Source organism: Neophocaena asiaeorientalis, unplaced genomic scaffold (genome assembly GCF_003031525.2).
Source record: "Neophocaena asiaeorientalis asiaeorientalis breed wild unplaced genomic scaffold, Neophocaena_asiaeorientalis_V1.1 scaffold340, whole genome shotgun sequence".
Taxonomy (NCBI): Eukaryota; Metazoa; Chordata; class Mammalia; order Artiodactyla; family Phocoenidae; genus Neophocaena; species Neophocaena asiaeorientalis.
This window is the reverse complement of record NW_020172733.1, coordinates 878,228-893,819: the sequence shown is the minus strand read 5'-3', so window position 1 is coordinate 893,819 and position 15,592 is coordinate 878,228. Positions and strand designations below refer to the sequence as shown.

At 35.6% G+C, this 15,592-nt stretch overlaps 1 protein-coding gene across 1 annotated transcript in view; it reads right to left on the bottom strand.

Annotated features, from left to right (window-relative positions):
• Nucleotides 1–276: 276 nt before the first annotated feature.
• Nucleotides 277–15,592, bottom strand: part of CNTN1 (contactin 1) — a 257,042-nt gene continuing 241,726 nt past the window's right edge. Inside the window, exon 25 of the mRNA XM_024740425.1 lies at nt 277–955. Within this exon, the coding sequence (XP_024596193.1) occupies nt 879–955 (77 nt within the window). The 3' untranslated portion in view covers nt 277–878. The remainder of the gene's footprint in view (nt 956–15,592) is intronic.

The following is a 15,592-nucleotide window of genomic DNA, read 5'->3' as shown; positions in this document are numbered from 1 at the left end:
CTCAAAATTCATCAGTTCACGTATGAATAAATACAGCAACATGATGATACTCTAACACAAGAGCTGTGATTTTTTGAGGTTTGAAATTGATGATAAGAAAAACATAAAATAATGTCAGAGTAGAATACAAAAGTAAAAAAAAAAACTTCATGTAGTATATTAATTTTATTATTAAAAAACTAACTTAAAAGTATTACTGATTCTGAAGACCAAATATTTAGAAAATTACTTACTTCCAAAACAAGAATACTGAAAGTAAGCTCTAGAATTTGATTTTCAATATTCAAAATCATCCAACTCATTCAGTAGAATGTTTTGGTATTGGAAATTATGTTAAATGCTTTAGTTGTACTTTTTTCTTAAAGAAAACTCAAAATGCCATGAATGATAGGGGCCATTCAAAAATATGCAGGACCCAAAACAGAGAGGATAGTACAAGAGACTGTATTACTCTTACATTTACCACATACGATCAACGTTTCAACCTCTATTATATTTCACAACTTGTTATTAAATTTAAAGCACCTGTGTATGGTGATTTTACTTTCACTCTACAGCCTATGGTATTGAATTGAACACTGTAAATTGTCCCATTGGATTAAATCATGCAACTGTCACAGAATTAGGTTAAGTGGTTTATAAGGCATATTGGAACGAGTGAAAAATCATTTTATATCCATTTAAAAGTTTATTCTTTTGGATGAAGGGGTTCCTGAATGCCTCAGTCATAACATATGCTGTAAATCAGTTGGATATTTGTTAAAGTATAATTTATTTGGCTTAGGATGGAGTTGCAGGACTTGGAAGGAATTGTAGTCATCACAGAGATGGAGGGTGTCCTCTGAGCTGGGCTGGGAGCAGCAGTTGTCATGCCACATTCAAAATTCCAAGTACACAAGGATGCCAAGGACAGGCAGCAGGAAGCCAAGAAGACATGGTGATAGGATGGATGCACCTATAATGTAAACCAAACAAAAAAGTGCATATTATTTCATTGATAACAGTCACTGTTGCTCATTTACCCTGCTATGGGTATTATGTAACCATGAAACTCAAGTGGTTCCTTTAAAAAAATACTAGCTTCACTTAGTCTTAAGTGACTTAAGAAAAACAAAAATGTTTGATCAAGGATTTTGTGTGTGAGACTGTGTGGACTGTTTATACCAAAAGTTCATATAAATCATTTAAGATAATAAGATCACAAATGTTTCTGTTTTTCCTGTGATCCAGCAGTCCCAAACTCCTACCAGAAGGCACTAGGTCAGGAAACATGTATAAATAAGTGAAAAATTGTAAGTAAGCTGTGAAAAAATAAGATAAAGAGATGCAGCAAAAATGCTAATAATGTTACATGGGGCAATGACATCATAGGTATACTGGAAGGTCCTACATGATTTCATATCCTAATGGTTTTAAAACATTTAGGGGCTTCTACACAATGATTTTAGAAATGTACTTTTGATAATAATAAATAATCTATTCAAATTTTTATCTAAAGAACAATTGCCCTGAGAGATGTTATGTAAATGAAGAATAAAAATGATGTAATATTCTACAGACTTAAATTACGTCTTGAATGCCACCTAGAAGGGCTCTTCCTGTGGTCAGGTAAGTTTATGGGTCCAAGTCCAGCTTCACTGGAATTCTTGAGAAAGGGCTGAAAAGTGGGACCAAGAAGGTACACTCTTCCTTTCAACTCTCCACAATTATTAGGTGCTCTCTTCAATGAGCAAAAAATACAGTCAACAGCTTGTAAATATAATCGATTTGTGTCCATTTTGGGAAGTTTATTCTCTAAATTTGGAACTGTAAATCATTGTTATCTACTATATCAACAGTTGCCTAAATAGACCTTTCTTTGGAAATTCCTCTTAAGTTTAGGAAGACTCAAGGCCATTTCTCTCGAATTTGGTCATTGAAAGCACAGTCATACTCCCTGTAAGGTGGAAGATGATTGTGTCTACCTGCATTCCACTATTGCCCTGTTAGCAGCATTCAGTGCTGCATGGAAAATATAAGACAGAAAACATTATCAGACACTGATAAAGGGGTTCTTAGAAATGAGCAGGACAGCGAAGGTAAAAGTGAGGGCAGAACAGCAAGCACTATATAAACAGCCCTCGAGTAACTGCTTATAGCCTCTATATGATAATGCATAACGGCATTATCGGTAGCAATGATGACACAAATAATGACCATGATAGCTGCTGTTCTACAGCAGCTATAGTTCACTGTTCAACAGCCACAAGACAGACACCACACTGGCCATTTATATGTATTATGACATTTATACAATAGATTATGATAGCAGGTCTTATTTTCCTGACTTTATAGATTATGTAACTCAGATTCAGGTAAAATGAATTGTTCAAAGCCAGTGGCCAGTAGAAGGCAGAGCCAGGATTAGATCTCAGATTGGCCTGGCTCCAAAGCCCATGCTCTTTCTACCTCTCTGCCACTTTCTACAGATAACTTTGGAAAGGTACCAGTTCTAGAAAAGCATTAGGACATTACATCTTGCACTTAAAGTGTCAAGGCAAGGGCACAGGAGGAAAACAAATGACATATGGGAAAGCAGAGCACCTAAGCTGTTTCAAAGTGTTTTTATTCTTGTAGCATTTTTTCCTTCTATTTTTCTACACAGATATTTTAAAACAATGCCACAGCCCACATATTATTTTATTCAATAAGATGACCAATAATAAACCTTAATCACACAGAAAAACATTAGCTTTCAATGTTTGACCTAATTTAAATGATTTTTCCTGAAGACCTTTGTCTGAGAATGACTGCAGGGTCTCTGCAACGCTCTGTCTTTGACCACGAATTACATCAGTGATGGGTACACATTCATGTATTTGCCTGAATATGTGGGTTGGCTAAGTACAAACTGTGGCCAAGGAAAGAAGGTTAGTCAATTGTGGATGCCATTTTGAAGTTTTGGTGTTAGTATGAAAACCAAACACAATTTCATAATTTGTGGCTTCAACATCAGGATATTTGATTTATTTAAAATAAACTCTTCATGTTTATGTGTGTTATATTTAATTTCTCTAATGGCTCAAGCTTATGTAACTGTGGTCGTCATCTTCAATTCTCTTCCACATTGCAAACACAAATTAGAGACCTGACTGAATTACTATTTTAAAGTCATTTTAAATGTGGGATCCCTATATTCTTGAGGGGTTTTAAACATATATTGGTTTTCCATCTAGCAAAATGTATATCAAGCATAATTTCAGTACTTAACATGGTATGTAGTAAATGTATATTTTTCTTTTCACATAGCTACTGAATATCAAACATGAAAAAGTCATCAGTCTGGTTAATTACTTTTGCCTATAAGAACAAATGTAAGGCCAATTTAGAATACTATGTCTCTTCCATTGGATTTCTTGACTTTTTTTAACCTAAACTGCCCAGATTTGTTTTTCCCTCAGGAAGGATTCCTCTAGAGGGAGTTATATATTGAGAAGAGAAATTTAATTAAAAGTTAAGCAGTGCTTAACAATCTCTCCAGGTTTTATGCTAAATAGACAGCCACTCTAGTCAGTTTTTAATACGAATCCCTTTTCTGATGCTTAAGTTTAGATACCATGGCCCAATCCAAATTGCTATTGTTTACTATTAATACTTGGAATTTTCTCCTTGTGGTGTCATGTTTATGATCACACCTGTTAATATCTCTAGATTTTGAACAACTTCAGGACAGGGAATATATCCAAATCATATTTTCAGCTGTGTTGTCTAATACCAAGCCCAGCATATAGTGAGTTCTTGAACCATAAAGTTATAATATGAATAATTCTTCCAGTTAAAAGCCCTGAACCTTTTCTGATTGCAGAACACAAGGTGGGAGAGAAAGTGAAGGGGTAGGACACAGGGGTTTAAAGAAGACAAAGGCAACCACTGTGACATGCATCTCTTATCAGAGATGATATTAAAAATCTGCAGTATCAGAAAGGCCTTATTTTACTGCTCAGCCCGAGGGGTTCTCTAACTTTTCTTGATAGGATGTTACTCTGGATTCCTTCAAAGCCTTATAACCCTGGGCTGAGGGAAGAAAGCGTTTTGATAAGATGATTGATCCCCATGCCTAGGGGTATGTTTCATATATATTAGGTGTGTTAGGTACACATCAGTGGGTGTTTGATGTTGAAATTTGTCGAATTCAATAAAACTCCTGCTGGGATAGCAGCAAGTTTAGAGAAACATAAGAGTAAAAGTCTGTTTGGGATTGAGAGTAAAAAATCAGCTCAGAGGGAAAAAGAGCAAAGTCACCTGCCTTTATTCAGGTTAGTAGTATGACAGACACAGATAGTGCCAACTTGAACTTAAATGGAGACACTGCCAAGGTCATGCAGCAGCTGGCAAATGCACAAATGACCCCTTCACTGAGTGGCTAGTGCTGTGTTACCAGTGCTATTCCATACCTGCTTTACACTTCGCATCTTTTATTAGGAACACGCAATTGCTAAACTACTCTCCCCTTGAGACGGCTCCCAACCCTAGTTAATTCCTGGTACTCCTGCCCTCATCGTAGAAACAGCAACTGATCCAGAACTGATTGCTTCTTCCCTTAGACCTTCCTCTGGATTTTTCAGTAAGAACGCAAACCTTACATAAGATGTTTCTCCTTCCCACTTGAGTGGTGTTCCACGACTGCTCTGGGGTACGTTTCCTTGTTACATCCAGTCAATTACAGGGAGTCCGACTATCTATCAGACTACAGCTTTGTAACTGGTCCTTGGTTGTTTAGATTTTGAGAACAAACAGGCAAATATGAGGGTCTGTAAGCAGGTCACTGTCCTAGCAGGAGATGTAAGGGGATAGTGGGAATAGTGTAATGGGGCTCTAGAGCCAGGCAAAGAAAGCAAGAGTCCAAATACTGCCTCTGCCTTTTATTGGCTAGGTCATCTTGAGCATGTTCCTTAATATTTTTAGGCCCTAGTTCCTTCAAGTATAAAACAGGGGTAATATATCTCATAGCTTTATTGTGAGTATGGAGAAGATGTATATCAATGGTTCTTAGATATATTTTAGCAGCATAACCTTTCTTCAGAAACAATCATATGTGGAAGCCCATTTACTGAACAAGCAGGGAGAGGGGATACTTTATTTAAAGATGGGCCTGGGGCAGGAGACCACAGATTTGTTGCCTCCTTTATGTTCATGCTTGTACCTGTACTCCCCCAAGCCCATCACTCCAGGCAATGTGTAGGGCTCTGCTTATCACAGTTTGAAAACAGCTGCTTTATGTAGCACACTTCAAAATGTGCATAGCTGGTAGAAAACTTCTGTAAATGATAGTGATTCATACTACATTTGATATTGTTCATCTCTTTATACAGTCCTACACTGTATTTTTTGAAAAGTAGTTGGATAAAAAACAAGCAAAACAATAGATAAAGCAGGTGTCCCCTGCAGACAACTTACATTTGAGACCTGTATGTCTACTTACTATTCCCTAGTCACACATTGTGTCCTTTTAGATCACAAACATTCCTGAAATGTCCTTTCACCTATCAACATGGGGCATATTGGACTTTTCTGTAGTAGTATAGCTCAAGTTGATCTCCTCTGTGACATGGTAGTCTGGGATCTTTGGTTTTAAGTAACTGGAGCTCAACTGAAGAAAAAGCTGATTTTGTACTGCTTTGGGACAACTAGAGCTAGTTAACTGAATACCTGTGTCTGCCACATTTCTGACTTTCATGTCTTCTTCCTTTGCAGATTGCCTCACATTCTCAGACTGACTTCTCAAGGTAGACAAGAGAGTCAAGTTCACAATCATACATTCTCAAGATCAAAGAGATGATATTTTTTTTACTCCAATTCCAGTGAGAAAACTCTCAAGGAAAGATTCTTATTTGCAAAGTCTGAGTCATATACATACTTTCAGACCAATACTGTGGCTGAATTAGTGCATTTGTGTGATTGAACTAGCTTGGAACAGGTTCCCATCCCTCAACCAATCACTGTGGCCAAGGAGGAGGGTCGCTTAAGAAAACATCAACAGTTTCTGATCTCAGGTATTGATTACAAGCTTTGTTTTTGGAGTTAGCCTGACCCGTTGGCAATTCTGGGTCTATCATTTACTGGCTGTGTACCCTTTGGAAAATTATTTGTGTCCATTTACCCATTAGATTATTGTGAGGTTTAAGTGAGAAAATGGCACTTATTTTCTTAAATTTTGTGGCAGAAATGGGTGAAAACAAAAGTTAAAGGAGGAAGAGCTGCTTTTTACTTTCAGATACTGACATATAACTTAATGTATGAATGAATTTTCTGACCAAGAAAATTTTTTAAAAATTCATGTACTCTAATTTTCTTGCAGGACTTAACACTTAAAGGATGTGAAGCCATTGAGGCAAAAACAAATACTTCAAAATTGTCTTGACCACTGGGATTTTACAGAATGTCTGAGACAAAACAATTATAGATTTGTTATTGGTTAATTCATTTCTGGAATTTCTATCTTATACGTCTCTTCTCCCTTTCATATTTTCTTTTTCATGATTCCCCCCCACCTTTTTCCTGATTCCCACACGATTTTTTACCCTTGACTAGAAACTGGTATAGAATTTGGAATAAAACTTCTGTAACTCAGTGAGGTTAATGTTAAAATTTTCTTTGGGCCATATATCAGAATTTTTATTTTTATAAATTGTCTAATGCATATTAAGAATTAAAAGACGTATCTCTTTAAAAAGTTAGTTGGCTCTGCTTCAAATAGGTCTCTTGGGGAAAATGCTGTTACAGTTTTCCATTTTAAATCCATTATTATAAGCATAACTACCTGCCTTTGACAAAATGGAGTTATGGATATTTACCCCAATCGGTTTTAAGAGTTTCTGGAAAAGAAAACAAAAGAGAAATCAGAAAATAAGATGGATTTTTTCTTTGAGATACAGAAGACTTTTTATATTTGATGATTTTTTTGGCCTTTGATATCTATTATATTATAGTGTCTATGTGTATCAGCTTGCTTATTCTGTGTTTGAGAATTTTATCTCCTTATGCTTCTTTGAGATAGCAAAATACTAAGCTATGTGAAGAAGAAGAAGAAAAAAAGATAATTTAAGACCTATTTGCAGTTCTGTCAATAGCTAGTTGTGTAACTTTGGGCAAAAGAGAATATTTGGACTCAAAATATGGCTCTGAGGCTGGTGTGATCTTTGGCCATTTTACTTGTCAAGGCTGTGGATTTTTCCTTCTGTAAAATGATAGGGTTCAATATTATAACTCCTTAGGTTCCTAGCATTGCCATTAGTCTATGATTCTATGCAAACCATAATGTGTTCAAGAATATCAAGCATTGAGCCTAAAATTTGCAAAGATATTTGTTATATTTCCCCTTATTTATGATAAAGTTGATATGTGTTTATATATATATATACATTAAAAGCTTGATCATATAAGTGGTAGTGGCTATGATGTTTTTTTTTTCAAACTGGTGAAACCCACTAATCTTGCTGCTCCTACTTACTTGGCAATTATAAACACATATGTCAAACAAAATCGTTTTTGGTTTTTTTTGGCAAGGGTGTATGGTTTGCTGACAGCTTATCCTGGCAGTCATATATTTTCCTTACTCTGGTCCTTTCCCTATCAGGAAATGTGAGATTACAAGGATGCATTTCTTCTTTGAGAAAGGATCAAGTATCTCCGTTAGAGTGATGACCAATTATTTGCTGGGAAATATAAAAGTAACTTCTAACAGTCCATTCGCTAACAAACACATTCTAAATAACCTAATTCTGATATAATTGGGGGGCAAGATGAGACTATAATTCTGAGGACTTTTAAAACTGGTTTACCTACTTTTTTAGAAATGCAAGGTAAGATTTTCACAAAAGCTTGAGACTTGGCATTAGAAAGAATTCTACTTGAATACTGTTGCCCTCGCTTGAGTGTGTGACCTCCGCAAGGTACTTAACCTCTCAGAGCCTCCATTTCCTTATCTGGAAAATGGGGAGTACAATATTTCCACAGCAGGGTATTTGTGATAATTAAATGAAAAAAAAAAGTTAAAAATACATAGTAAATGCCATTTGATAATTGTGAATCTGAAATATGAAATTTAGTGTGTTCATTTAAAAATTATTATATAGTGAATATGAGAATACCCTAAGCATGGGATGAGACATAAGAGACTCAGAACTCTCTCCTATTCTATAAAATGTTCAACATACATATAATGCATTTCATGGGTTTAATTTTTTCCTCAACTTATACAAAATCTTTAACAAATAACACTCAAGTTCTTATTCACAAACAACCAGAGCCAGCTTATTAGATCATCTTTGCATTTGGTATTGGAAATAGCTGTTTGGCAGAATATGCTTACTTGGGTAGCCCTGGTTTTGTGGAATGCATCAAACTAGGACTGGGATCAGTTTTTCTCAACATCAATAAAATTTAGAGAGCCTGGGGACTTTCAGATGCTCATTCTATTTTGCAATATTCATAAAAACAAATATTAAATTATTCCCTCCACTGCCCCAGCCTTGCCTTTCCCCCAATCAGTTTTTGAGGCAAAGCAATAACAAGTAGAGCCAGAGAAAAAGTTTAAAAATTTGTGTGTGCTCCATGCCAAGGCTAATGGTTCCTCTTTAGTGCTAGGCTTGAGGGCCCAGTTGAACACGTCTATGACTAAGACTTCCTAGACAACTTCAGGAGCTACAGACACATACCCTACCAGGTTTACTTAAGAAGAAGTACTGCTCCCTGAACCTCTCCTACATCCCCCACAGACATACTTGCTTCTTCTGTAGTTTTGCCACTTTACATTTTTAGGAGAACAACTGGTGTTTTGCAGTACTGACAATGAAGAGTAGGAGTAAAACTAGTTGGACATGACAGTCAATTTTCCTTAAACTTATCAGTGTATATAATCTAAAGAAAGCTAAACAAAGGGAAGCAGGCAGGTATATCTTCTTACAAAGCCCACCAAATTTTTCATAGCTGTTCTTTTACATAAATTTGAGTAAAGGATATTTTGCTGATTTTAATACTAATGCTCAAGGTCATGATGGGTACAATGTTTGCTTGTAGGTGAGACCATAGAACTAAAAAGGTTTAGTCTATCATGCTCCTGGATGTCATGACTATTTATTCATGGAGGGTCTATTTTGTTCAGGCATCCCTAAAATTATAGGAGAGATGACGTATTTTTAGCAGACACATATTTGCATGCCTATTTCTAGTACCAATATTTGTGGGACAAATCATTCCCCAGTTCTAGGAAAGGATAGGTATTTTGCCTTTTAAATTTGCTTAGAACAGCAGGCTTTTCAAGTGATGAGAGGATGGGATGACACAGAAAAGCCCCTGTTAAGCTTTGGCATTGTGAGCCCCAAAGTGGCAACTATATCCAGTTTCATGTGACTCTTTTGTGGGACGGAACTAGCAGCCATCATTCACCCAGCTGGCCTTCCTGGGGGTGGTTTCCAATTCACATGTCAGGTTTTATCAAAGTATAGATGCAGATTAATTTCAATTTAAGTATTACCTCTGTTTTCCTTTTAAATCAAATCCTCTTCTGTGAGGAAAACTCCAAAAATTTAAATGTACAGATAGCTATGATATAAGAATAATAATAATATTTCTTTAAATCATTTATTCATAAGTTTTCTGGACAGTCTGGTCTACAGCATGTCCTCAACAAATATTTGTTCGATGGATTATTATTATTTTTTAATTTATTAAGTGCCTATTCTGTCCAGGGAACTTTTGCAACATGTTATTTTGTTTAATTCTTATAATACATGTATGTCTCATATATATATATACAATATATACATGTACATTCTTATAATATGTATTATAATATTATATTAATATAATATTATATATATTATAATATGTATATACATATACATTCTTATAATACATGTATGTCTCATATATAATACAAGTATGTCTCATTATCCTCATTTGCAGATTAAAGGTCTAAGAGTCAGATTTGCTGACCTAGCACAAGGCAAAATTGGTTATTGAACTAAAACCTAGTTCTAAGCCCAGTGCTATTTTCTCTACCCCAAAGATGCTTCATGAATCCTTCTTAATATGGCCAGACAATGCAGTGGTCCAACTTTCCTTAATGTAATGAGTTGAGAGTTGGATTTTATTACCAGTATATAAACACCCCCATGTCACAACAGCCAAGGATCCTAGTCCCCCACTGGTTTCATGTGGTGGTTCAGAGTCACAAATACCTGGGAAGCTTTCCCAGGGCAAACCAGAGCAGAAGTCCCATTTGATTTTTCTTGATTCATCTTTACTTTGGGGCTATGACAAATGAATGACTCACCTGTTTGAGGTGGTATTTTGTTATTTAAGATTTTCGTCCCTAATATAATCCTGAACTCATTTGTTTGTCAGACCTCGGGGCCTTACTGTAGGCCCCCTACTTACTGTAGGATTCAGTGTCATCCATCTATCAGCAAGGATTAATTGGTGCTTCTCTGTTTTTCCACATGCACATGAAGTTCTTATAAGAAACAGTCTGAATTCATTGAATCTTCACAACTATTAAGAGGATCAAAATCAACTGAATGTTCTTTTTGTACTTTCACAGAAGAAACAATTTCTCAGCTATTTTCACAATAGTCTGAAACATGTAAGGAGGTACTGGCTGAAATCAACACTAATTACTCCAAAGGATTTCTAAGAGTTTGTGCTTATTCAGTAGAAGATATAAAATAATTCCAATCACTTTGGATGGCATCTACGTGGAATTTTTGTTATTTTTATATATTTTTCAGAGTTCTTTTTTTTTCCAGAAGGCTCATTCTTAGTCATGTTTTCATGGTGCTAAACCCTGAAATTTTAAATTCTTTCCAAATTCTTTTTAGGTTAAAAAAAGTGGAAAAAAAAGAAGGTTGACTTTCATTATGTCTGTAAGGAGTTTATTTTAAAAAATCAACAGAGTAGTTACTCCTTGCTAACCAACAGGAATTCTGGGGAATGCTTTAAGAAACCATTTTGTTTATACTGAACAAATCAAATTCTCTCACTCTGAGTGGAAATTGAAATTCTTTTGTCAACATCTATATTTCTAACCAGTAATATCAGTCTTCTCCCAGGCATTTCATTATAAAATTTTGGGAGCCATTATTGACTATCTCTCCATAAGACTTGTGCCTTGTGTCTCCATGACTCGTGAGAGTGTGTTTTATACAGAGGGACTTTTGGATGTTGATTGATGATGATATACTAATATGCTTAAAATAACATAATTAGTTTTCAAGATATTGAAATATAGAAAGAAAGAAAGAAAGAAATATAAAATCTAGAAAGAAGTTTGAGACCAATGATTTGCTTTGATATTTGTTTCACCTGGACTGTCCTACCTCTTGTTTCCCTTCCCTGGCTTTTCCATATTAGGTTCTTCAGAGTTTGTCAGAGCACCACTTCTCTTGCCCTCTACACCATCTGTTCCATCCCTATTCTTATAGCATTTTCCCATCCTTCTAAATTACTTAGCTCAGTTAATGATTGCCATGCAATCAGAATGTTAAACATAGAGTCATTTTCAAAGTGCTTTTTCCTCTCACTTGCAATACACTCTCTTGGTCACCAAGTACAATTGATTCCGTCCCCAACATCACTCTAGAATCTCTCTGCTCCACTTTCTCTCCTGTCTCTGCCATAGTGATCCAGGACCTCGTCACCTCTTACTTAAACACAAGAAAAGTAAAAAGATGAAAAAACCAAAACCCACAAATCCAATCTGCCCCCTTTTCACAGTCTGTAATAACCTATACTCCAATTATACTACCTTCCTCTCCTTTTTGAATCCTGCATTAGAGACTCACTGAATGTGATGCCATTTTTACATATTCTCAGAGTCAACACTTGTTTCCTCAAACTCATACGCCCTATTACCCCCTTTTATGCCTGGAAAATGCTCATTGATCTTAAAAGACTCATCAAAGTATCATTCTTTTAGGTAACTGTGCATGAATTTAATGACTTCCTCCTCAGTTCTTGCTTGTACAACACTTAATACATTGTGCTGCCAATTATTTTTTCACCTGTCTTATTTATCTGTGACTTTATGGTTCCTTAAGAACAGAGACCATGTTCTTATTCATCTTCCAACTTCCAGGGACCAAGTCCTACCTAAGACATGTGGTGCTCAGTACATTTTTGTTGAATGAGTTGAACTAATGGTCCTGCTTCGGACCCCCTCTGCTGTCATTCTACCCATGATCTCTCTTTCTCTAGGCATGTGTGAGAAGGACCATTCCTGAGAAAATGTGGTGCAATGAATTTTTTTCCCTATCAAATCTCCACTTCTTTGTAGACTCAAAATCAAGCAATCATCCCTTTTAACCAACATCCAGTAGAGTGCTCAAGATGTAAATATGAACAAACAAGGCTCTTCACTGATAGTCCATATTCTGAGGATGACTGTTAGCCAGAGGTTATTTTATAATTTGGATCAAAAGGAAATAGAATTCACTGAGAGAAATTAGCTGCACGCCAAAACTTTGCTATTTTTTCTTCTTGTGAGAGTTCTGCTAATAAACTTGTGAGCTTTTAAGTGTTATTTAACATCTTTCTTGCTTTCTGTAGTGTCTTGGCCAATTTTAAGTTGCAACTGTGTTCAGAATATAATCTTGGACCAGGAAAACAAGACTGTTCCTTTAAAGGGACATATTTAGAGAATATTTTAATTTGAACACATAATTTGTGCTTTAAGAATTTTAACTTTAAATCAGGTGAATTTTCCACTTGTACAGATAGAGTCTAAATAATTAAAAGAAAGTAATCTGAGTTTATTTAACTTCTTCAATGACCATTTGGATGCTGCCTCATTAGATAATGGTAGAAGCTGTGACAGATCCTGTCTACATAGTTAACAAAATGTGGTTTGGGTTTGGATGCTGGAAATCTCACTTCTTCCTATCTGGCATTTACTACTCATTCTGCAATAATGAATTACTTATAGAAAGACCTTGGTATTTCTGGGTGTTTTCATTTACCCTCCATTGTGCCATGTCATTTCCCAGTATCAGGTTTTTGTTAAAAATTGCCACACAAAATTAATCTTCTCTGGACATAGTATAGAGATTAAGAGTACACATATTAGAGCTATAAATCATTTGAATCCTGACGTCTCTTTAACAGCAATGTGATTCTGGGCAAGTTACTTAAACTCTGATGCTCAGTTACTTCATCAGTCAAATGAGGATAGTTTTACCTAACTGTGTCTTATAACAATAAAAGGTACAGATAGTGCATTGCTATTATATAAAAATATGTCAGAGTTGGCAGCTCTTCCTATTGAAATTACTGGGAAGTTGTTTTTCTGATCTGTTCCATTTGTCAAGGAATAGATTGCCACTTATCTGTGGTAGCTGCAGGCCACATTCCAAAGAATTCTTTACTGGACTCAGGAAGGAAAAGGTACTGGGCCAAGCCCAAACTGAAGGGCATTTGCAAGGTAACAACTAAAATCTAGAAAGCCATTCAAGAGTAGCCACAAGGCATCACACTGTACTGACTACAATTTAGCCACTCTGGATTTCGAAGGTTGTACAAATTTGAAAACGGATCTTAGGTACTGAAGTGAGGCCTCTGCTTATTTTAAAGTAAGAGCAGACCCTAGGCTATAATGCTCCAAATAGAAGCTGAGAAGACAGAGAAGGAAGTCACTGCTGAGAAAGGTACACAGACGTGATCTACCTTGTAGCTAGAGTTACTGGATGTCTTAGCTAAGTAGGCAGTAACCATCTGGATGTGATTGAAATTTAATTCTGATCAACTCTGCTTTGATTTTTTTTTCTTTTTAAGATAACTTCTCTAAGGTTTCATAGAAGAAAAAGAGCTTAACTGCCTAATATTTGTTCATGAATTCAATTTATTCATAATGAGAGCCTACTACTATTCTGCCCAGTGCTAGGGCAGAAACCGACTTTCTTCCCCCTGGAGATCACAGCTGAATCACAAGTCAACCACACTGCAGTGTTTTTTGTACTCAGAATGCCCAAGACACCATGGAAGCAAAACTGAAATGAGGGGCAGCTGCAGGTGGTGGCACAAAAGGAGTTTTCTGGAGGAAAAGGGACCTGAGCTAAGAAAGAAGAGATGGGACAAAATATATGTATGTGCTTCACAAATGCCCTTCTATTGTGATAATAAAATATTTACCAAGAAATGCATACTAAAAACAGAGAATCTAATGAAAAGTAATCCTTGATATTCAAAAGGAAATAAACTCTTATTCTAAGCCACTGCTTTATAATAATCTAATTTTACTTAGTTATAGTTAATCCCCTCAGAGATATTAATTTCCATTTCATTAATCCATAGAACACTCCAAAATTATAAAAACATGAAAATACTTTAAAATTTAAGAAGATATTTCATCATGATATTCTTGAACATAAATTTAATAGAAGATGAATACACATTTTGTTAGACTGTATTTCAAATATAGTTGCTCAATGTAACAGAAGTTATTAACCTGAGAAAATAGCCACAACAGAAACATCTACTACTTGGAAAAATATGTAATCTTTCATTTTAAAACTGGCAATGTTGCATTCCATCTACTTTTTAAAAGCCTGAGGATAAGCCACAGAGGATATTCTCTTCACTGACCATATAGCATATCGGTATAGAAAATATATTAAACATTAGAGACGTGGCATTTTAAAATTAACACAAATAAATAGGAATTTATCAAATTTGCACAAATGCATCCTATGACTTGACAATCTCTAAATCTAAATGTATATAAATACATTTAGTTCATCTTGTCACTAAAAAAATAATTCTCTAAATATGACATGGCAATTGATAATGTGATATGAAGACATTATTCTGTGTAAAGTACATTATTCATGTACTGGCTTGTACTGTTCACTGTAACTGCTGAAGATTAAATAAAGTTATTGAGTAATTGTTATGCACTGTGATAAGAATTCTTGCCTATGCTATCAATAGGTTAATTTTAAAGACAAGAAATTTACTCAAGTTTAAAGTAAGGAGAGAATACCATTTCATTTCTTGCTAAAGCAAAAACTGTCTGATCATATTCTCACTGTGATTTTCCATCTTTTATATAGCTAACGTTGCCTCATACATCTGACATGACAGCAAAACATATAATCTAGGATACTAGGCATTGACAACAATCATTAATTTATAGAGAAATGATTACAATCAAATGTGCTCTAGGAAATACTTATAACACTGAATTTAATATTGCCTGTAAAATATATGTCTTACTTTTCTTCCCAATATCAATGCTGGAACTCCTAGCATAATTTATTACTAATTTTATTAATCTCAAATTTTAGTAAAATAAATATTCATCCAGAAAGAATAACAAAGAGATTTTAAAATATGATATAATTTCGGGGCTTCCCTGGTGGCGCAGTGGTTGAGAGTCGGCCTGCCGATGCAGGGGACACGGGTTCGTGCCCTGGTCTGGGAAGATCCCACATGCCGCGGAGCGGCTAGGCCCGTGAGCCATGGCCGCTGAGCCTGAGCGACTGGAGGCTGAGCTCCGCAACGGCCAGCTCTCACTGGCCACAACAGTGAGAGGCCTGCGTACCACAAAAAAAAAAAAAAA